Here is a 25,319-nt window from a genome sequence, read left to right as displayed (position 1 = left end):
AATAGGTGCTGTAAAGGTAACCAAACTGGTTCCAATGTAACTTTTCCAAAAACATCTTAAAAAAAAAAATAATAGGAGGTCTGTCAAGCAATATGCTGCCCTCTTTAAGGAGGTATAACATAGGGATAGGTGTATTGTAAGAAAAAAGTGTAAATAACACAAAACATTATTGCAACTTTAGGCTTGTAACCCAATACAATACTTCAGGCACATAGTTAGGAATCCAGAGTATTCATGAGGAGAGCGCTCCCCTGCCTCTCCAGTCATCAGTGGACCTTTAGGCTGTGTGCACATGTTGCAGATTTTGTGCGTTTTTCGCTATAAAAACGCGGAAAAAAACGCATACATTATGCATCCCATCATTTAGAATGCATTCCGCAATTTTTGTGCACATGATGCGTTTTTTTTTACGAAAAAAAAAACGCATCGCGGTAAAAAATGCAGCATGTTCATTAATTTTGCGGATTTTTGGCGCATTTCCCACTATATTATTGCATTGGCAACCTCCGGAAAAATCCGCCAAAAAAAAAAAAAAAAAAAACACGGTAAAAACACATGCGGATTTTCTTGCAGAAAATGTCCTGTTTTGCTCAGGAAATTTCTGAAAGAAATCCTGAACGTGTGAACATAGCCTTATGGCATACTGCACGCATCTACAGGTCTTTAACGTCTGGATTTTGGGAGGTGATTAGAAGAAGAAGTCAGATATTTTAATAATGGGTATTTTATTATTAGAAAGTTTGTTTTTGGTAAAAATCAGCAGATATAGTTTTCCAGAAAAGCAATTTTAGAAAAGAAAAGGCAGAATATCCACACTTCCTATTGCTGCACAGATGGATTGATGAAATATATAATTATGAAACCTAATATCTCATTGCTTCAGCTATGTGTAACCAACAAAAACCTTTTTTAATGAACCAAGGATTTCTTTAGAAACGACCATCAATATATAATAATGAATGTAACAAAGAATCATCAACATAAAGGAGTGTTCTTGGTTCATGGTGAAGGTTTCCTGTAGAGGTTGTAGAGCAATACTATGGAAACTCTCAAACAATGAGGGAGAAGGACTGGTGTTCGTCTAAAATAACATTGTGTAATGAAATAATTCAATATATGAGGAGGATTGTAAATAAGCCAACCTTGTGTAGGTACAAAATATAAAAGACCAAGGTGTTCCATAAAAACTAGTTCCAAGTGTTCCTAAATCACACGGCAAGAGTATTCTCCGGTAGTGGCCCGGCCGGTGGCAGTTATTCAATGTGACCACCTTTCAAAAATGGAGCTGCCGGTTGTGACGTCACGACAAACTACAAAAGGTAGTAAAAGTCAGTACTCCCACATAAGCTAGGTAGGGAATCTAGACTGTGAGCCCAGTGCGCACAGTGCCAATCATGTGGAATTAATGGCAATATATAAGCGAGTAAAAAATAGATATTTAATCTTGTGCTGGATTTGGGAATGACTATTCTGCAGCAGGTAGTTTAGAACTAAGTAGCGCCAGTGGTATTTTAGAGCTTTATCGTCTTCACACACAGAAGTTTATTCTCATGTGACATGGAAGAAAAACCTACTGTTATCACATGGGTTCTGATCTGAAGATAGAATTTTAGGATGGCACCCAAAATGCTAAATATTAATCTCTCATTCACACGTCCTCCACATCCAACATTTACAGACCTGGTCCACCAAGAAGCTGCTCCAAGTAGAACAAAAGGGCAAATCCTTTCTCGTATGGTACAGAGGAGAATGCTGCATCCACATCAACTTCATGTAGGTTGGGGACCAGGTTGGTGAGTGGATTAGTAGCACCGAAGGTGTTAACCTGTATCGCAGAGAGAATGCCCAGAATATTAGTCAAGTACTTAGCGCAATGGAAGAACAAAAACTGAAGTCGAAAAACAAAAGGAGCGCACGTGGCTCCTATGGCTTCTGGATTTCCAGTTGCCGGGGAATGGTGCACAGTTTGGATGATCATCGTCATCATCACTCCAACTATGAACTCTCCAAAGCTGCAATCTTTGCCTTCTCAGCAAGACTGAGGCTGAGACTGTAGCTGGCCAAAACAGGTCAACTTTAGAGAAACGCTTGCAAGCTCTATAACAAAAGAGCTTGTAAGCGCTGTACTCCTTACCCAGCACACAGGTCACCGGTGATAGACTGCAGAGGTGGCCAGTAACTTAAGTAATAAACAGTACAATTAAAAATCCCTACAGTCATGAGAACAGAGAGGATTTTTTTAAATAAGTAAATTCAAAGTACATTTTTTAGGACCACTTTGCAATTTTACCCGTTTAGGAAGGTGAAAGGACACCCTTTAAATCCTGCACAGCCTACTTTTTGCCTGACACCAAGCATAACTGGGTCTTCCCATAAAGTTCCTTTCATATATTTACAGCTTGAACAATACCAGACTAAAGACTGGAGTAAAATGATCACAATTCCTAATATATACACATAATGAAGATAGACATTCCTACATACGGCGTTTTGAAGTTCTTTCCATCCCCCCAAAGCCTTGAACTGTCGGAACTGCTCTCCATACAGAAGTCCATCAATTCTCCTTTCCAGATAGACCGTGTGACCTTCATTTAACCTGAAACAAAGAGCTGCGACTTTATATATTCTCTAACAAACGGGTGAATTAATGACTGATAAATACAAAGGGTCTTTAAATCTGAGAAATACTGCCACCGTTACGTGTGGGCTGTGTCAGGTACTGCAGCTCAGCTTCGTTCACTTTAATAAAGAAAAGCTGTAATACCACAAACAGCCCATAGACACTGGAAATAAGGAGGCCCAGTTTCTGACCATGGACATTCCCTTTATAATAAAGAAATGAAACATGTCCTATAGCTTCTAAATGCCTTACAATAAATGGCTAGAGCCAAAGCTTATGGAAAAGGTCATACTGGCCAGATGTATCACCAGGTTACGTCTCCTAATCTGATGGCAATATAAAATAGCAACAAAGACCCCCAATTCCAGCTGTCACTTACATGGCTTTTTGCAATAGGTTTGATAAAACCTTGATTTTATTTGCTATTTCTCTCAATTAAGTACTCTGCCACAACACTTATTGACAGTGTCCTGCCTGCACTGTGCATAGGCAGAACGCTGCCATTAAATAGTCGGGATTGAGAGAGCAAGAGCTCATGAATATGGTGGACTACACCGCAAGAGCTTATCACTGTAGACAATGAAGCAGAATTTTATGAAAACTACAACATGAAGCCTAGTAAGTGACATTGCTGGAAGCAGGGTCTCTCTCTCTATATTACGCTGCTATTGGATGGAAAAAAAACTGATGAAAAATTCCTTTTAACCACTTGTAATAAGCGCTACAATTTTTTTTTTTTTTTTCAATCACCCACTGATTTTCCATAGGCACTATGTAGTTTTTCTAAGTATGGAAATCCGTTGCTGAAGATGCATTATCTGCTTGAATTTGATCAAAAGTAAAAATACTTGATCAAGCTATAGTTTATTAAAGACAAATATTTTATTTGATGCTTTTTGCACAAGGAAGGATTTCACATTAATGTATTACCTATAGAAAGTGAAGCAATATAACTGCAGCCCCATAAGGTGCCATGGTAAGTTTTCGTATGCTTTCCTCATCAGCTAATACAGTTTTTGCTTGGGGATGACAAAGACAACCATGTAAGGAGATCGTCAATCAGACATGTACATACCAGAAGTTTTCCCAGGTTCTGTTTGTGACCAAGTTTCCTGTCCAGCTGTGTGAGATTTCATGTGCAATGACCTACAGATTAAATGGGTAAGAGATCCATTTCTGACATCCAGCAGATTAGACATCTGTGAATATTTCGGAATGTAACTAAACTCATGAACTAGAAATATATGGTTAAAAGATTCTAAAACCAGTGCAGAGAAATAAAAAATGGAGGAGCTGCAAATCATCGTAATGCTGCTTTTCAAGCAAGAACAATATTCCCAACGAGGAGAGTATAAGACATTTTTCGGTTATAATTGTTTAAAAATGACAGTTGCAGGAAAAAAAAAAAAAAAATAGATTGGCAAAGAGGACTTTCTTGACCACTACATATAAAACATAGGGGTTGTAATGAGTCCTTACCATTAGTGTTAGTTTGGCCTCATTCACACGTCAGATTTTCCACATTTGAGGAAAAATGGACCGATCATTTTCATCAGCGTTTGATAAAAGTTTGGTACAAGTGTTAACCAAATTTCTTGTAAGTGGAGAGAAGAAAAGAGAAGAAAAAAAAATCTCCACTGACAGCCCATGAAAATGGGACCGCACTTGGATGTAATCCGAGTGCAGTCTGATTTTTATGGACCCATTATTTTTTTAAAAGAAAAAAAAATAAATACAGACATGTGAATGGCCCTTCATAGACTATAAAGATCATGGATAGCCCTCGTACGCAAAAATCGGAGGTGTGAATAGGTCTTATGTTCACACTACGATTTGCAATTCTGCTTAAAGATGGAAGAGACTGAACTGAGGCGGAGGGAATTCACTGATTATTATGGGTTCTGATGTGGGTGTTTTTAGAAAGAAGAAAGTGTTCTGCATAACTCGCTTTTTCTTCCGTTCTGAAACTGACACAAAAGAAACAAGACGACCCCCATCATAATCAATGGGGTTTGTCTTCTATTTTCATCAATTTTGTCAAAGTTTTTTTTCCTAGGAACAGACATGGAATGTCAAAACGTAAATGTGAGTGCAACCTTGGCTTCACTTCCCAATTTTTGCAAACAAATAAACAATGGCAAATTGCTATGATGAGAAGTTATATTTGCAATAAATCTATTTGCTATGGCTTAAAATTTTTATTATATAGTATTTTCATGTGTTTTTTTGATCAAATATTTTTTGAATTTTTTACATTTATTAGTTTTCACCAAAATGCACTGCTAAGCCGACAGTCAGTGAGTGGAAGCTGTAACCATGCCCGGCACGGACTATGTACTGAGCGGTGACTGAAGCCGGAGGCTGCTGGTTCATTTCCTCCCGGTGGCTGGTTGTTCAGTGCGGCAGCTGCACATCATTAGAATGCTATTAAAATGCAGCTTTAAGCTATTTCTGCAGGTTAACAGTGGTTTTTTTTGTTTGTTTTTTTACCACATGACCGGGTCCCTTTAAGGCTCATGTAGAAAATAAGGCCTGGGTCTTTGATCAGACCCTCTGCTCTACTATGCTGTCAAACATTGGGTTAAACAGCAGAAATGTGAGCTTTTCTTATCTGCAGCTATGGACTTCTGGGCCAGCATGCTGACTATGCTCATCAGGGGCAGCTACTGCTTGCCACATACATCGAGCATGCTTGCCACATCTTGGTGAAGTGGTAACATTGGTAAAGCGGTTTAGAAAACCTAGAAAGAAATTACATAATGGATGACAGTTCAAGATGAAATCGCAAATCTAACCTGTGGTATAATTTACACTAGTTTCTGCCGAAAGGTATTAATAAATCTATCAATAAGAAGATACCGCGCTACAGGGTATATGATCTATGTGTAAAATGATCACTAGGTCTTTGATGTACATATAAAATGGTACCAAATGAAACTGAAGTAAACCACCCCTGGGTATGTGCCTTTAAATTAAATGCAGGCAGTGCGTCTATACGATCCCTAGTTCATAAGTGGACATCGAGATGTACATTAAAGACCTAGTGATCACTTACACATAAATCACATACCCTGCAGCGCGGTATCTTCTTATTGATAGATTTTACTTTCTACGCCTAGGTGACAGAATAAGCACAGAATCTCTTGGTACCAGCGGCTTTAGCCCACTGCATACCCGAGAGCGCCATTGTGTTTTACCCTTCTCCACTGTATTAATAAATCTGCCCTCTCCCAGTTTACCTGGCGCGCTTTTCAAAATAAGAGGGAAACATGAAAAGTCACAAATTTTAGTGCAAATATACCGTTTACCAAAACTTGCAAATTTTTCACGTCAACATAGCAAAAGAAATCTGCTAACAAAAGCACAATACTTACACTTGCTAAAGATCGATCACCAGCCTGGAAAATAGAAACATACAAGAACTAGATTCAGACGGATATACCCTGTAACATGTAAAAAGCACAAGAGAAGACAAGTAATGAAAAAAACAACAACAACAAAAAAACACCTCATGGCATGCACTTACCCCTTAATGACCAAGTCTGAAATAGCATCAATGGCCAGTATGAAATATTTGATTTTTGCCTCTGTTTATCAGCAGTGATAACTATTTTTTCACCAAAGTGGCCATATGAAAATGTGTTTTATGCAGAAGAAATCATTTTATTTTTATTTTTCAACAATTTTTTTTTAAGTTTGTTTTTTTAGCTATTGTGTAATTTATGTCACTTGTGTGATGTGACTACAGAATGCAAAGTCTATTGTTTGATTATTTATAATACGGTTCACATTTCACTGTAAATATTCATTATGGTAATTCTTGACATTACTACAATAGTGTGGATACCCAATATATAAGGTTTTTTTCTGATTTATATATGCAATAAAATAAGTTTTATACTAAAGGGTGTTTTTTGTACTTTTTTCCTTTGGGGGAGGTTTTGATTACGAATATATATATATATATATATATATATATATATATATATATATATATATATATATATATATATATATATATATATATATATATATATATATATATATATATATATATATATATATATATATATATCTAATATATAAAGCTGAATGTGTGTGTGTGTGTATGTATGTATGTATGTATGTATGTCCGGGATTGGCATCTGAACCGTAGCAGCTACAGCCACAAAATTTTGCACAGTCACACGTCTGGACCCCGAGAGCGTCATAGGCTATGTTGTGAGGTGAAATTTTAACCCCGCGCTTTCCAATTCACCAAACAATTTTGCCCCTATCTACATAATGGGGAAAAAGTGAAAGGAAAAGTGTTGGAGGCGTCGCAGCTACAGGCACAAAATTTTGCACAGTCACACGTCTGGACCCTGAGAGCGTCAAAGCTATATTGTGAGGTGAAATTTTAACCCCGCGCTTTCCAAGTCACCAAACAATTTTGCCCCTATCTACATAATGGGGAAAAAATGAAAGGAAAAGTGTTGGAGGCAAATTAACAGCTGCCAGATGTGAACAAGGGGGACTTAAAGAATGACAGCGATGGCACCAAAGAGTATATACTGTACAGTTGCTAAGGTGGGGCCCCAACATGGGATAATCACACCACCACGGGGATATGAACACACACACAAAATGCGCCACACACTACCACGTGCTCGAACACATATACCACCCTCAGTGCACATTTCACCACACATACACCAACCTCGCCACATAAAAGTAGAAACACAAAAGTCGCCGCTCAAAACTCGCCACGCGCAAAACTCTCCACATGCAAAACTCGCCACACGTGCAAAACTCGCCACACGCAAAACTTGCACACGCAGAAAAATTGCCACACGCAGAAAAATTGCCACATGCACAAAAGTTGCAACACATGCAAAAGTTGCCTCACACAAAACTTGCACATACTCAAAAGGCACCACACATAAAACTCGCCACGCGCAAAACTCGCCATGCGCAAAACTTGCTGCACACAACTTGCTACACTAACCTGTCACATGCAACTCGACACACAAAAAGTTGCTACACGCATGTCGCCACACAAAACTCATCTCACAAAAGTCCCTACATGCATGTCGCCACACGCAACTCAACACACACAACTTGACACACGAAACTCGCCCTAAAACACACACAAGTCTGGTATCCTTCAAAAATAAAAATCTGATTAATAAGCAGACAAACTACAAGAGCAACAAATGTACCATATAGGAATCCGGCAGCTGTCAGTCACATGACCAGTCTATTATGTGTATGTGTGAGCTAATATATACTGCCAGGGGGTGGGCTTACTGTTGGCTGGGGATTTATCAGGCTGCCATTTTAGCTTACAAATACTGAGGTAAAAATACTGACCAAATAACGTGTGAACGAGGGCTAATACAGGAGGAGATGGCATACAGCTATATACTATATACAGGAGATGACACACAGGTATATACTATTTACAGGGGAGATGACACACAGGTATATACTATATACAGGAGGAGATGACACACAGATATATACTATATACAGGAGAGATGACACACAGGTATATACTATATAGGAGGAGGAGATGACATACAGGTACATACTACATACAGGAGGAGATGACATACAGGTATATACTATATACAGGAGGAGATGACACACAGGTATATACTATATACAGGAGCAGATTACCTACAGGTATATAGTATATACAGGAGGAGATGACACAGGTATATGCTATGTATAGGAGGAGATGACATACAGGTATATACTATATACAGGAGATGACACACAGATATATACTATATATAGGTGAGATGACACACAGGTATATACTATATACAGGAGATTACATACAGGTATATCTAATATATAAAGCTGAATGTGTGTATGTATGTATGTGTGTATGTCCGGGATTGGCATCTGTACCGTCGCAGCTACAGCCACAAAATTTTGCACAGTCACACGTCTGGACCCCGAGAGCGTCATAGGCTATGTTGTGAGGTGAAATTTTAACCCCGCGCGTTCCAATTCACCAAACAATTTTGCTCCTATCTACATAATGGGGAAAAAGTGAAGGGAAAAGTGTTGGAGGAAAATTGACAGCTGCCAGATGTGAACAATGAGGACTTAAAGAATGAGAGCGATGGCGACAAAGAGTATATACCGTACAGTTGCTAAGGTGGGGCCCCGACATGGGATACTCACCACACACGGGGATATGAACACAAACACAAAATGCGCCACACACTACCACGTGCTTGAACACATATACCACCCTCAGCACACATTTCACCACACACACACACCAACCTCGCCACATAAAAGTCGAAACACAAAAGTCACCACTCAAAACTCGCTACATGCAAAACTCGCCATATGCAAAACTAGGCTCACGCAAAACTCGCCACACGTGCAAAACTCACCTCATGGAAAACTCACCTCATGCAAAACTTGCACACACAGAAAAATTGCCACATGTACAAAAGTTGCACCACATGCAAAAGTTGCCTCACACAAAACTTGCACATACTCAAAATGCACCACACATAAAACTCGCCACGCGCAAAACTCGCCATGCACAAATCTTGCTGCACACAACTTGCTACACTAACCTGTCACATGCAACTCAACACACAAAATGTTGCTACACGCATGTCGCCACACAAAACTCATCTCACAAAAGTCGCTACATGCATGTCGCCACACGCAACTCAACACACACAACTTGACACATAAAACTCGCCCTAAAACACACACAAGTCTGGTATTGTCCTTCAAAAATAAAAATCTGATTAATAAGCAAACTACAAGAGCAACAAATGTACCATATAGGAAATACGGCAGCTGTCAGTCACATGACCTGTCTATTATGTGTATGTGTGAGCTAATATATACTGCCAGGGGGGAGGGCTTCCTGTTGGCTGGGGATTTATCAGGCTGCCAATAGCAACCAATCACAGCTCAGCTTCTATTTTGCTACAGTTAATTAACCTGAGCTCTGATTGGTTAATATAGGCAACAAAGACATTCTCAGTATAACAAAGCTAATATATGTTGTGAAATGCTTCTATTTGCTTAGTTTTTGCCTTTTAATAATTACATTTCTATCTATTTGTTTTGTGGTTTTTGTGTGCAGAATAAATTTTTGTTAACACATTCTATTTTGCTAACAGCAGTCATTAACCCGGGCGAAGCCGGGTAGTACAGCTAGTATATATATATATATATATATATATATATATATATATATATATATATATATATATATATATATATATATATATATATATATATATATATATATATATATATATATATATACACATACACACACACACGTATCTTATTACATAAGTCATCTGCCAACAGTGAGATGACGCCTACTTTGTTATTGCTCATTTTTCACACAGGGACTGGAGCACCTATAGAGGCCGACAGTCTTTGCAGCCGGAGACCCTACTTTATCTTTCTACAGGTATTCTGCGGTATTGAAAACTAAACTCTGCATTTCTTATTCCTCAAACTGCAACGCTCTTATCAATAAGTTGTCTAAATCTTAAAGCTCATCCCAAGTCGATGTGTATTAACATCAGCCACAGCAAAAAACACAAACACTAAGAACAGGCCAAATCACCTTTTCTGGCCTACAAATGCTCTGTTTGAGCTTCATTACACAGTGAGAGCAACCACTGAGATGTATGGTATTTATTCTTATATTAAAAGGGTCCTTAAAGAGGTTGTCCACCACTTTTACATTGAAGGCTTACCCTTAGTATAGGTCATCAATGCTGTTATCGGTACTCACATGCCAAGCTGCTCCGTCTACATGCAGGGGCTGCCGCAGGGTGCTGCACATCAACCGCCGATCGGTCTGAATAGTACCAAGCCCCAGCCGCGACAAGTAGATGGAGCAGGTCGGCAAGTGAGAACTTCTGGCCAGCAGCCACCACCAATAACAGCTGATCGTTACTGGTGCTGGACCTCGGCAAATCAGACATTGATGACCTATCCTAAGGACAGGTCATCAATGTAAAATTAGTGGACAACCGCTTTAAATATTGATGGCTTCACCTAAGTCGAAGTCATCAGTATCAGATTGGTGGGGGTTCAACACCTTGCAACCCAACAATCAGACCTTTGCATCTCCTGCTGTTGCCGGATGTACACTGTGTACAATGCAGGAACAAAACAGCTCTCTAGTCGCTGTAATGTGAACGTAGCCTTAGGCCATGTGCACACGTTCAGTATTTTTCGCGTTTTTTCGCTATAAAAACATGATAAAAACGCGAAAAAAACGCTTACATATGCCTCCTATTATTTTAAGTGTATTCCGCATTTTTTGTGCAAATGTAGCCTTTTTTTCCGCGAAAAAATCGCATCGCGGAAAAAAAAGCAACATGTTCATTAAAATGCGGAATTGCAGGGGATTCCGCACACCTAGGGGTCCATTGATCTGCTTACTTCCCGCACGGGGCTGTGCACACCATGCGGGAAGTAAGCAGATTATGTGCGGTTGGTACCCAGGGTGGAGGAGAGGAGACTCTCCTCCACGGACTGGGCACCATATAAGTGGTCAAAAAATAAGAATTAAAATAAAAAACAGTCCTATACTCACCCTCGATGTCTTCCCGCCTCCACTGCACGCTGCCGTTCGGTTCCTGTAGCTGGTGTGCGGCGAAAGACCTGCCGATGACGTCACTGTCCTGTGATTGGTCGTGAGCGGTCATTTATTATTTTTAAACATTCTATCTTTTACTATAGATGCTGCATAAGCTGCATCTATAGTAAAAAGTTGGTCACACTTGTCAAACGCTATGTTTGACAAGTGTGACCAACCTGTCAGTCAGTTTTCCAAGCGATGCTACAGATCGCTTGGAAAACTTTAGCATTCTGCAAGCTAATTACGCTTGCAGAATGCTAAAAAAACGCGAAAAAAACGGAAAAAAAACGCAAAAAAAAAAAATGCGGATTTCTTGCAGAAAATTTCCGGTTTTCTTCAGGAAATTTCTGCAAGAAATCCTGAACGTGTGCACATACCCTGAAAGGTACTGCAGTTCAGCTCTGATTAGAATGAAAGCTGAGCTGCAGTACCCAAAATGACCACTACAAAGTGTATAGCGCTGTTCACTTCCAGATCTGTACAGTGCGAACATACAGTGCGAACATCCAGAGATCCCAATTTTCTGACCTATAGATAGGTCATCAATATACAATTCCTGGACAACTCCTTTACATCCCAAACTAAAAAATTTTTATTTATTTTTTACGTCTAAAGGCAAATTCATCTAGACAGTAATTTACTTCTGCGTAGAAGCCAAAGAACCCATTTTTGGAAATGGTATAATTTGTCTATTTTATTTAAGACTTTTCTTTTTTTTTTTTTACATAGTTAAACTGTACTGCAAGATGTTTGTTCCCATCTACTGAACATAAATCGCATAAATTACAGTGTCAAAGCCAGCATCACAGCACCGTATTATATACTTATACATGAATTACTTACCAGCACAGTTGGCGTTACAAACGTAAGGCAAGGGTTCTCCATTCCTCCGTATGGGAATGATGGAGGCAAAATGAGCAAGTCATATTTCTCCCAGACATAGGGGCCTGCCAGAGACTCGGCAAATTTCAGCATTTTTTCTGTCTACAAAGTAGAACATCAAATTATTTACACACAAATGAGTCTCAAACTTTTTTTTTTCTTTTTGAGAAAAGCTGAACATTTAAATGTAGCGCTTAGACAACAGCATACCATTAGTGTCTCATTCACATGTACAACACCATGGAATCAATGGCGAGCGAAAAATAAATAAATTTTAACCCCATAAAGGACCTACCAATTTTTTGTTTTTTCCTTGCCTTATTCCAAAAGCCATAACTTTTTTATTTTTCCGCAACATATCTGTATAATGGCTTTTTTCGTGGGATCAGTTATACTTTTAAATGACAACATCCATTTTATCATGTGATGTACTGGAAAGTGGGAAAAAAAATTCATAATGTCGCGAAATAGGAAAAAGATTGCAATTCCACAATTGTTGTTTGGGTCTTTCTAATTCTCGGGTCCTCTACCAGAGGCCTGGGAGTTTGAGAGTTCTGCGTAGGATCTTAGCTGTTCCCAGCATTGCGCTTTTCTGGACAGAGAGCTCAGATGTTGCTCCTGGGATCTGTTGTAGCTATTCTTCCAATTTTGGGGTCCTTGCTCCAAGTATTCCTATCACCACTGGAATCACTGTTGCCTTCATCTTCCACATCTATTATCATTGCCGTCTTCGGATCCTTGTCTACTATCACAATGTCTGGTTGGTTAGCCAACACCTGCTTATCCGTCTGGATCTTGAAGGCCCACAGGATTTTAGCCCTTTCATTCTTCACCACTTTTTCTGGGGTCTCCCACCTGGACTTAAGGGGACTTAGCTCCATATACTGTGCAGATGTTCCTGTATACAATTCCCGCTACTTGGTTGTGGCGTTCGGTATACTCTGTTCCTTCTTGCATTTTACATCCTGCCACTATGTGTTGGACGGTCTCTGAGGTTTCTTTGCATAGTCTGAATTTTGGGTCTTTTCTTGTGTGGTAGATTCCTGCTTCTATGGATCTGGTACTTAGTGCTTGCTCTTGTGCCGCTATGATTAGTGCCTCTGTGCTGTCTCAGAGTCCAGCTTCCTCCAGCCTTGATACAGCAACCACTGATGCATATCAGTGCAAACCTCACATAGGGATACATAGGGGCCGCCGGACGGACACTGGCACTGATTCAATTGGGTAAGACAGGTTTAGCCTTTTTTGTCACTTTCAATTGACTTCACCTTTTTACGTATATATATGTCTATGGTGATGTATCAGATATAGAGGTCTTTCACCCGTACTATGCACTATGCACTGCATTGGAATGACTTTTCTGTTACCTTTAACTGATTCCTTTGTGCTATGTAGACATGTATAGTGATTTACCAGGTACAGGTAGTACCCATCAGTATTATGCACTTTAAGGATATATGATATACCGACTGATGGGATTTACCTGTCCTGGATAATCATTGGCTTTTTTCTGTCCCCCTGGTGCTATATACAGTGGTCTCTGTCCGCCATACATGAACTGTCTGCGTACTCTGTTTGTCTAGTTTTGTTTAACATGTTATTTATATTTCTAATAAAGAGTTGTTACATTTTTTACCTAATAGTTTTGGGCGTATCTATATTCCGTGGTTTGTTGTAGGAGTCTCCCTTCCTCCAGCCTTGGTAGGATTTCTCCATGTCAGCCATCTCCATTATCTGTCGATGACACATCCCATGAAGCGGCTTGTCTTGCCATGGCGCTTCATGTTCCTGTTCTTCATGGTAAGGTTTTTAATATTAGACAGCATAGAACTGTCCCGATCAGTGTCACCTTGTCATGATGGGATGGCTTTTATGCTATTTTTGATCAAAAACAGTATTACCAAGAACCCCGTGTTATTTAAATGCACTTTTGCTTATTTAGTTACAGCAGGATTTTTTGCTCATTTTGTTTCTTGCAGGTTTTGTATGCTTTATGGCAATGTGAACATGCGTTTATGTGCTGCATGTATAACAACTCAAACCAAGCTCAATTTTTGTGTTTTTTCTTTGTATTTTTGCATTCTGTGCAAGCTGGGGTGTGGCCTCCCTCTCCTGAGCTGGAAATTACATTTAAAGACTTCCCCAGACTGGTGTCCATAGATTAGGATCCGGTCCTTTTGTCTGCCCTTATTCACACACGGAGGTCAACTTTGACACATGGTAATGTTTTTAATATTAGACGGTGTAGGACCGTCCCGATTAGGGTCACCTTGTCGATGGTGGGATGGCTTTTATGCTATTTTTTATCTAAAACGGTATTACCAAGAACCCTGTGCTATTTAAATGCACTTTTTCTTTTTACTTAATCAAGATTCAAAGAAGCTTTATTGGCAGGACCAAATGCACATCAGTTTTGCCAAAGCAAGTGTATAAAGGCAATAGAGATAGGGACTGTGGGGATGTTGGGTAGGAGCTGTAGGGGAGGTGGATGGGGGCAGATCCATTGTGGGGGCTATAGTCCATGGCATAGGGAAGGTGGATGGGGGCAGATCCAGGGTGGGGCTATAGTCCATGGCATAGGGGAGGTGGATGGGGGCAGATCCAGGGTGGGGGCTATGGTCCATGGCATAGGGGAGGTGGATGGGGGCAGATCCATTGTGGGGGATATAGTCCATGGCATCATAGTTCTCTTTCCCGCAGTCTATGACATTCGTTCACATACCGCGCTGCTATCTCCACTGCTCTCTCATTAAGTTACAGCAGGGTTTTTGCTCATTTTGTCTCTTGTAAGTTTTGTATGGTTTATGGCCAATGTGAACATGCGTTTGTATGCTGCATGTATACCAACTTAAACCAAGCTCAAGCTGGCATCAAAGTCAAGAATATAGCATATGACGTACAATGCAAGTCATAGGTCGTTAAGGGCTTAAGAGAATTATAAGCTGTAAAGGCCCACCTCAGCAAATTCATAGGCAGAAGCTTCCAGAGACTCTTTCTCAGTCCATACTGTGGTCCTTGGACCAATCTTCCTGAAAATAATGATATTAAATCACAAATATTGTATGTAAAAGGCGTTGCACAGTTTACAGGGGAAAAAAATGCTTTTGCATGTGGATTAAGAGGTAGATTTCACCAATTACTGCACAACTTTTGAAATTAAGACATTATTATTAAAAAAAAATTAAAAAAAAAATCAGAAATAGAGCAAGAAAATCAGGTGCTTTTCATGAATTTGATGGGCAGACGTAGCCACGCCCAATCTCTGTCCACTTTGGCAGAACTGCATCAATTGCCAAAAATCGCAAAGGTTTTGCAAAACTAGGCATTGTGCAGAAGTGTTGCTACTTTTTAAAGTGGCAAAAATACCTTGGTGAATTACCCCTATCCTCTTCAAGTTCATTTTCTACCAGTATTACTTCAGTACAGTGGCCTGACAGCACTGTTATGCTATTTATATGCAAATTAACTCTACATCTGCAGGTAAATAGCGGTGATACATTCCCTTTAAATATAGGCATTACTTGCTGCAATATGCAATCACTTACTGACAGATGGAAGGAAGGGGTGTCAATATGCTTTGACCCCCACCTCTTCTTGGAATAAAGATGCTGGATGAAGAGCTGAGCAATGTGGTTTCTTATCAATGATGCTCTCCATAGATTTGGTCCTGCTATGAAGAAATACCACAGCCTCCTTAACTTGGCTGTAGCCGTGTTGTAATCCCTTGGGCAGTGGGAAGCCAAGATTGTTAACGTGAAGGAAAATACAATAAGGGGATATGTTATGACCCCAGTGGACAGGGTCTCAGAGGAACGTGTAAGTCTGCGAGATTCAAAAATCCAGCTCATAGGGCTGTGGTAACTGGGTTGACCAAATAGCTACTCCTAACGCCAACACTAGAAGTAGCCGGGGATCATGCCTACGGTGATCGCTAGATGACTCGCGCCAGCCGGAGAATCTAACTACCCCTAGGAGAAGAAAACAAAGACCTCTCTTGCCTCCAGAGAAAGGGACCCCAAAGCAAGATACAAGCCCCCCACAAATAATAACGGTGAGGTAAGAGGAAATGACAAACACAGAAATGAACCAGGTTCAGCAAAGAGAGGCCAGCTTACTAATAGCAGAATATAGCAAGATAACTTATCTGGTCAACAAAAACCCTATAAAAATCCACGCTGGAGATTCAAGAACCCCCGAACCGTCTAACGGTCCGGGGGGAGAACACCAGCCCCCTAGAGCTTCCAGCAAAGGTCAGGATACAGATTGGAACAAGCTGGACAAAAATACCAAACAAAACAAAAGCAAAAAGCAAGGAAGCAGACTTAGCTTGAAATACAGGAACCAGGATCATAGGACAAGAGCACAACAGATTAGCTCTGATTTCAACGATGCCAGGCATTGAACTGAAGGTCCAGGGAGCTTATATAGCAACGCCCCTGAACTAACGGCCCAGGTGAGGATATAGGAAAAGACAGAAGCTCCAGAGTCAAATCACTAATGACCACTAGAGGGAGCAAAAAGCAAAATCACAACAGTACCCCCCCCCTTAGTGAGGGGTCACCGAACCCTCACCACGACCACCAGGGCGATCAGGACGAGCGACGTGAAAGGCACGAACTAAATCGGCCGCATGAACATCAGAGGCGACCACCCAGGAATTATCTTCCTGACCATAGCCCTTCCACTTGACCAGGTACTGAAGCCTCCGCCTGGAGAGACGAGAATCCAAGATCTTCTCCACCACGTACTCCAACTCGCCCTCAACCAACACCGGAGCAGGAGGCTCAGCAGAAGGAACCACAGGCACAACGTACCGCCGCAACAAGGACCTATGAAACACGTTGTGGATAGCAAACGACACAGGAAGATCCAGGCGAAAGGATACAGGATTAAGGATTTCCAATATCTTGTAAGGACCAATAAAACGAGGTTTAAATTTGGGAGAGGAAACCTTCATAGGAACAAAGCGGGAAGAAAGCCACACCAAATCCCCAACACGTAGTCGGGGACCCACACCGCGGCGGCGGTTGGCAAAGCGCTGAGCCCTCTCCTGTGACAACTTCAAGTTGTCCACCACAAGATTCCAGATCCGCTGCAACCTATCCACCACAGAATCCACCCCAGGGCAGTCAGAAGGTTCCACATGACCCGAAGAAAAACGAGGGTGGAAACCAGAGTTGCAGAAAAACGGCGAAACCAAGGTGGCGGAACTAGCCCGATTATTAAGGGCAAACTCAGCCAACGGCAAGAAGGTCACCCAATCGTCCTGATCAGCAGAGACAAAACACCTCAAATAAGCCTCCAAAGTCTGATTAGTTCGCTCCGTCTGTCCATTAGTCTGAGGATGGAAAGCAGACGAAAACGACAAGTCAATGCCCATCCTACTACAAAAGGATCGCCAGAATCTGGAAACGAACTGGGATCCTCTGTCTGACACAATATTCTCAGGGATGCCGTGCAAACGAACCACATTCTGGAAAAACACAGGAACCAGATCGGAAGAGGAAGGCAGCTTAGGCAAAGGAACCAAATGGACCATCTTGGAGAAGCGATCACATATCACCCAGATAACAGACATGCCTTGAGACACCGGAAGATCAGAAATGAAATCCATGGAGATATGTGTCCAAGGTCTCTTAGGGACAGGCAAGGGCAAGAGCAACCCGCTGGCACGAGAACAGCAAGGCTTAGCTCGAGCACAAGTCCCACAGGACTGTACAAATGACCGCACATCCCTAGACAAGGAAGGCCACCAAAAGGATCTGGCCACCAGATCTCTGGTGCCAAAAATTCCTGGGTGACCTGCCAACACCGAGGAATGAACCTCAGAAATGACTCTGCTGGTCCACTTATCAGGCACAAACAGTCTGTCAGGTGGACAAGAATCAGGCCTATCAGCCTGAAATCTCTGCAACACACGTCGCAGATCAGGAGAAATAGCTGACAAGATAATACCATCCTTAAGAATACCAACAGGTTCAGCGACTCCAGGAGCATCAGGCACAAAGCTCCTGGAAAGAGCATCGGCCTTCACATTTTTTGAACCTGGTAAATACGAGACAACAAAGTCAAAACGGGAGAAAAACAATGACCAGCGGGCCTGTCTAGGATTCAGGCGTTTAGCAGACTCGAGATACATCAGATTTTTGTGATCAGTCAAGACCACCACACGATGCTTAGCACCCTCGAGCCAATGACGCCACTCCTCAAATGCCCATTTCATGGCCAACAACTCCCGATTGCCCACATCATAATTTCGCTCCGCAGGCGAAAACTTCCTAGAGAAAAAGGCGCAAGGTCTCATAACAGAGCAACCAGGGCCTCTCTGCGACAAAACGGCCCCTGCTCCAATCTCTGAAGCATCCACCTCAACCTGAAAGGGAAGCGAGACATCAGGCTGGCACAAAACAGGCGCCGAAGTAAACCGACGTTTCAACTCCTGGAAAGCCTCCACGGCAGCAGGAGCCCAATTAACCACATCGGAGCCCTTCTTGGTCATATCCGTCAAAGGTTTCACAATGCTAGAAAAGTTAGCGATAAAACGACGGTAGAAGTTAGCGAAACCCAAGAACTTCTGAAGACTCTTAACTGACGAGGGCTGAGTCCAATCAAGAATAGCTCGGACCTTGACTGGGTCCATCTCCACAGCAGAAGGGGAAAAAATGAACCCCAAAAAGGGAACCTTCTGTACACCAAAAAGACACTTTGAGCCCTTGACAAACAAAGAATTTTCACGCAAAATTTTAAAGACCATCCTGACCTGCTCCACATGCGAGTCCCAATTATCAGAAAAAACCAGAATATCATCCAGATAAACGATCAAAAATTTATCCAGATAGTTCCGGAAAATGTCATGCATAAAGGACTGAAAAACTGAAGGGGCATTAGAGAGCCCAAAAGGCATCACCAAGTACTCAAAATGACCTTCGGGCGTATTGAATGCGGTTTTCCATTCATCCCCTTGCTTAATGCGCACAAGGTTGTACGCACCACGAAGGTCTATCTTGGTAAACCACTTGGACCTTTAATCCGGGCAAACAAGTCAGACAACAGCGGCAAAGGATACTGAAATTTGACAGTGATCTTATTTAAAAGCCGATAGTCAATACAAGGCCTCAAAGATCCGTCCTTTTTAGCCACAAAAAAGAATCCCGCACCAAGAGGGGAAGAAGACGGACGGATGTGTCCTTTCTCCAGAGACTCCTTGATATATGAACGCATAGCGGTATGTTCAGGTATCGACAGATTAAACAGTCTTCCCTTAGGAAATTTACTGCCTGGAATCAAATCTATTGCATAGTCACATTCCCTATGAGGAGGCAATGCACTGGACCTGGACTCGCTAAAGACATCCTGATAATCAGACAAATACTCCGGAACTTCCGAAGGCGTAGAAGAAGCAATAGACACAGGCAGGGAATCCTCATGAATACCACGACAGCCCCAACTAGACACTGACATAGCCTTCCAGTCAAGGACTGGATTATGGGTCTGTAACCATGGCAGCCCCAAAACAACCAAATCATGCATTTTATGTAGAACGAGAAAACGTATCACCTCGCGGTGTTCAGGAGTCATGCACATGGTAACCTGTGTCCAATACTGCGGTTTATTTTCTGCTAATGGCGTAGCATCAATACCCCTAAGAGGGATAGGATTTTCTAATGGTTCAAGAATAAAACCACAGCGCTTAGCAAATGAGAGATCCATAAGACTCAGGGCAGCACCTGAATCTACAAACGCCATGACAGGATAAGATGACAGTGAGCAAATCAAAGTTACAGACAGAATAAACTTAGAATGCAAATTACCAACGGTGACAGGACTAACAACCTTAGATATACGTTTAGAGCATGCTGAGATAACATGTGTAGAATCACCACAGTAGTAGCACAAGCCATTCCGGCGTCTATGAATTTTCCTCTCATTTCTAGTCAAGATTCTATCACATTGCATCAAATCCGGTGTCCGTTCAGACAACACCATGAGGGAATTTGCGGTTTTTCTATCACATTGCATCACATCAGGTGTCTGTTCAGACAACAACATGAGGGAATTTGCGGTTTTGCGCTCCCGCAACCGCCGGTCAATTTGAATAGCCAGGGACATGGTATCATTCAGACCTGTGGGAATGGGAAAACCCACCATAACATTCTTAATGGCCTCAGAAAGGCCATTTCTAAAATTAGCGGCCAGTGCACACTCGTTCCAATGTGTCAGCACGGACCATTTCCGAAATTTTTGGCAATACACCTCAGCCTCGTCCTGGCCCTGAGACATAGCTAGCAAGGCTTTCTCTGCCTGAATCTCAAGATTGGGTTCCTCATAAAGTAAACCGAGCGCCAGAAAAAACGCATCAATATCAGCCAATGCCGGATCTCCTGGCGCCAACGAAAAAGCCCAATCTTGAGGGTCACCCCGTAAGAATGAAATAACAATTTTTACTTGTTGAGCAGAGTCTCCAGATGAACAAGGTTTCAGGGACAAAAACAATTTACAATTATTCCTGAAATTCCTAAACTTAAATCGGTCTCCTGAAAACAGTTCAGGAATCGGAATCTTGGGTTCAGACCTAGGATTTCTGGTAACATAATCTTGTATACCCTGCACACGAGCGGCAAGCTGGTCCACACTTGTAATCAAGGTCTGGACATTCATGTCTGCAGCAAGCTTAAGCCACTCTGAGGTAAAGGGGAAAAGAAAAAAAAAAAAAAAAAAAATGAGAGAGGGAAAAAAAAACTCAAAATTTTCTTTCTTATAATCCCACTTCTGCAATGCATTAAACATTTAATACGGGCCTGGCATACTGTTATGACCCCAGTGGACAGGGTCTCAGAGGAACGTGTAAGTCTGCGAGATTCAAAAATCCAGCTCATAGGGCTGTGGTAACTGGGTTGACCAAATAGCTACTCCTAACGCCAACACTAGAAGTAGCCGGGGATCATGCCTACGGTGATCGCTAGATGACTCGCGCCAGCCGGAGAATCTAACTACCCCTAGGAGAAGAAAACAAAGACCTCTCTTGCCTTCAGAGAAAGGGACCCCAAAGCAAGATACAAGCCCCCCACAAATAATAACGGTGAGGTAAGAGGAAATGACAAACACAGAAATGAACCAGGTTCAGCAAAGAGAGGCCAGCTTACTAATAGCAGAATATAGCAAGATAACTTATCTGGTCAACAAAAACCCTATAAAAATCCACGCTGGAGATTCAAGAACCCCCGAACCGTCTAACGGTCCGGGGGGAGAACACCAGCCCCCTAGAGCTTCCAGCAAAGGTCAGGATACAGATTGGAACAAGCTGGACAAAAATACCAAACAAAACAAAAGCAAAAAGCAAGGAAGCAGACTTGAAAATACAGGAACCAGGATCATAGGACAAGAGCACAACAGATTAGCTCTGATTTCAACGATGCCAGGCATTGAACTGAAGGTCCAGGGAGCTTATATAGCAACGCCCCTGAACTAACGGCCCAGGTGAGGATATAGGAAAAGACAGAAGCTCCAGAGTCAAATCACTAATGACCACTAGAGGGAGCAAAAAGCAAAATCACAACAGGGATAGCCTATAGCCATTCATTTTTCAGATCGGCAAAGAATACAAATGTTAGACTCTTGCTAATCAGAACACTATAACATATCTTAGCAGTATACTATAACAAGAAGCTGTGCAGTTTTTGCCAGTATAGTGAAGAATAGGCTCTTGTATATAGTGTATAACCATTTTAGTTAATGAGCCAAAAAAGCTCATGCAGACGTCCATAAAACAATCCAAGCACACGCCACAGTGCACGCACTGGCTGCGGGTCTCCTGCCCTGAGCATGCCAGCATCATAGAAATTTTTAATGCAGTCACACTCAGGTCGGGAGATCGACAGCCAGTCCAATGTCTGCATGAGCCCCAAGGGTGTTATCCACCATCTTTACTCTTACTTCTCTGCGATATTGTTCCCCTCAAGTAGTCTGCTCTATGCATTACAGAACATCAAGACTCCATTCTAAGGACAGCAGTGACAGATTAGCGACAGAACTGCTGTGCCTTAACTCACACTGCTGAGTCTCTCTATATTTCTATGAGATGTTGTTTCAACCTGCTATCACCTGAAAGGGAGTAACCAGGAATTTTGGTCTAAAATGCTGAGATTTCTCAATCTCCTGATTTATACAATGTTTCTTTGCTATCTGGATGTACAATTTCAAGTATATTTCATTAAGATGCTGCTCCTGTCTATCCCCTGTTTATTACTTGTGATAAGCTTCTGTCTGTCAGCTCGTAAGCGCTTACAAGCAGAAGGCAGAGAAAGCAGTGTGACGATGCAATGGATATTCTGCACACAGTACTAAAACAGAATTGAAAGGCAGTATAACTCAAGGGAATTTTATAACTCACCAGCTAACAACTGTTTGGGAACATCTAGATATGCAGCATAATGGGCAAATATAGTGTCAGGGACACTAGTGTAAATAGCGATTCTGATCCGCACAATGGAAGATTTGTATAAAATCTTGTTCAAAGGGAAATGTGAGCAATTGCCCATTTCAACCAACCAAGAGCTCATTTTTTCCAGAGAATATTGGGCATGTTCTGACTGGTTGCGATATATATATTTTTTATTTTTGTAGCACCAATATATTGCACAGCACTTTAAAATACAGAGGGGACATGTACAGACAATAAAGACATTACAGAGCAACACATAACTCTGCACATACAAAGGGAGTGAGGGCCCTGCTCGCAAACTTACAATTTATTGTGATGGGCAATTTTGCCATTGCTCTAGAGCGTTGGGCTACGTTCCCATGATGAGGTTTTTTTTTTTTTACGTAGGGCATTTTCAATAAAATGCTAGTAACCAATTTTACTTAAGAGGTGCAGAAATGCTGCAGAAAATCTGCAACATTACAAATCTCACTAAAAGCTCATTGTGGAAATGTAGCCTTAGAGTCTCTTACAATGTGGATAAGGTAGCAGAGACTGGAACAAGTGCTGTCAGACACACAGCTCAGAGAAGTTGCAGATATAAGACCATTGTATCAAATGGTGATAACTAATTCTAAAAGTTTTCGTGGGCGTTTTTTTTTTTTGCACTCTAACACTCCAAATAGTTGGGAACACATTATGTCATATTTCACAATCTGCACTACAAATGGTGGTAATTGTGTTTTATGCAACGTACAACAGGCTTATCCAGGAGTACACTTACCTCCCCTCCAAAGCACCAACCACTAGAGCAATTAAATAGCTTGGTATTGGCACCTGTTATTAAAAAAAAAAAGATATTTAAAAAAAAATTGGCATTCTGTAAGGTTAATTTCACACATTTACGCTGATTATAACAAAAAAGTACTTTTTCCCAACATATTGTTAGTACTAGAGTGTTTTTTTTTTTTTTGCACTTGTCTCTCTTATGTTTAACCGTGGACGATGCCATCTGGTAGAATTGTTCAGTTTACTACTGTACAAAGCAATACAAGACTATTGTGCGATCTATTTTATGTATAGCAAGTCCTGAAAACATTATTGCTCTGTAACCCAGGTGAAAACAAACAAAATAATATTTCAGATGGTGAAAGTAAAAAAATAAATAAAATTAAATAAAAAAATATATATATATTTTACATGTAAGAAAAAAAAATGAAAGGAAACCCTACATTTTGCTTGAAGCGAAAGATCTTCCTTTTGCAGTCTTGTGGATCAATAAAATCTCCATCATTTAGAGCGCTCATTAATGCCACCAACTCCTTCGGAACGGACACCTACAGACATAAAGGGGGTTTCTCAAACACTGACAGCTGCAATTATTTCAATACTGCAATGGTAAAAATTAATAGGTTCAATTGCTATAAAATGTCACAGAACCCCCCCCAACAAAAACACAAATTTTCTGAAACTGTATTAACCCCTTCATGACCTTGGGATTTTCTATTTTTGTTTTTTGCTCCCCTTCTTCCCAGAGCCATAACTTTTATTTATTCTCTGTCAATATGGCTGTGTGAGGGATTGTTTTATGGGGAACAAGTTGTACTTTTCAACAACACCATTCATTTTATCAGATAGTGTAATGGAAAAAGAATTCCAAGTTCGGTGAAATTGCAAAAAAAGTGCAATTCCACAATTGTTTTTTTTTTTTTAACCATGTTCACTAAATGCTAAAAGTGAACTGCCATTATGATTCTCCAGGTCATTATGAGTTTGCAGACACCAAAAAGGCGCCACTTTCCGAGAACTGTAGCGTCTCCATTTTTGGAATCTTGGGCTGGGCGAGAACATATGTTTCTAATTGATAAAATTTGGGGGTAGATACGATATTTTGATCGCCAGTTACTGCAATGTTGTAGCGACAAAAAAAACAAACAAAACATGTAATTCTGGAGTTTTTAATTTTTTTTTTTCTTGCTACGCTGTTGACTGTTTTTATATATTACTAGATTGGGTATTTCTGAATGCAGCGATACCAAATTTGTGCATTTTTTTACTATTCTTGTTTTATTTTGAATGGGACAAAAAGGGGGGTGATTGAACTTTTATATATTTTTTTAAATAATTATTAAAAACATTTCTTATTTTCAACTTTTTACTTGCTTCTATAGTCCTCTTAGGAGACTTAAAGCTGCGATCATCTGATCGCTTGTGCTACATATAACAGGGCTTCAGCACTGGTATTTATAGCAAAAATCATCATCATCTATAGCAGGTCAGCAATGACAAGTACGGGGGTCTTCTACAGACCTCCGGTTGTCATGACAACCTATTGGCGCCCTGCGATCAAGTGACAGGGGCGCCGGTAGGTGGGGTTCGGGACTAGCTCGCGCTAGGACACGACTTATGACGTACCTATACATCATAGGTCGTGAATGGGTTAAAACCTCAGGATCCAGTCACCATTGCTGTGGGATTTGCAATTTAGCTGGTAAGGTGAAATACTACAACAGTAAAAAACCCCATAGGATCAAAGCCAAAATAAAAAAAACTGGACTCGACTGAAAATAAGGGGCCGATTCATCAACACTAGGGTAGTCAATCGTACACTGGTTTTCAATAAACTTTTGTGGTAATGATAGATTTCATTTGGTGCCCTTTGTGTTGGGCATTGGAGGAGAGGTGTTGGCTAAAGATTGATCCACCAGCTAGGCTCTCATGAGAGCTATTATGCTTTTTAAATGTTTTTAACAATGTGTCATTAT

At 41.0% G+C, this 25,319-nt stretch overlaps 1 protein-coding gene across 1 annotated transcript in view; it reads right to left on the bottom strand.

Moving 5' to 3' along the window:
* The window catches only part of LTA4H (leukotriene A4 hydrolase), a 66,220-nt gene that overhangs the window by 18,491 nt on the left and 22,410 nt on the right, over positions 1-25,319 (bottom strand). The window contains exons 5-12 of the mRNA XM_077265535.1: positions 23,787-23,891; positions 23,339-23,391; positions 15,091-15,163; positions 12,096-12,236; positions 5,995-6,018; positions 3,696-3,766; positions 2,485-2,596; positions 1,681-1,825 (exon numbers count right to left, since the gene is read on the bottom strand). Of these exons, the coding sequence (XP_077121650.1) occupies positions 1,681-1,825; positions 2,485-2,596; positions 3,696-3,766; positions 5,995-6,018; positions 12,096-12,236; positions 15,091-15,163; positions 23,339-23,391; positions 23,787-23,891 (724 nt within the window). The remainder of the gene's footprint in view (positions 1-1,680; positions 1,826-2,484; positions 2,597-3,695; positions 3,767-5,994; positions 6,019-12,095; positions 12,237-15,090; positions 15,164-23,338; positions 23,392-23,786; positions 23,892-25,319) is intronic.

This window comes from Ranitomeya variabilis, chromosome 5, assembly GCF_051348905.1.
Source record: "Ranitomeya variabilis isolate aRanVar5 chromosome 5, aRanVar5.hap1, whole genome shotgun sequence".
Classification (NCBI taxonomy): Eukaryota; Metazoa; Chordata; class Amphibia; order Anura; family Dendrobatidae; genus Ranitomeya; species Ranitomeya variabilis.
This window is presented reverse-complemented; position numbering and strand designations above follow the sequence as displayed.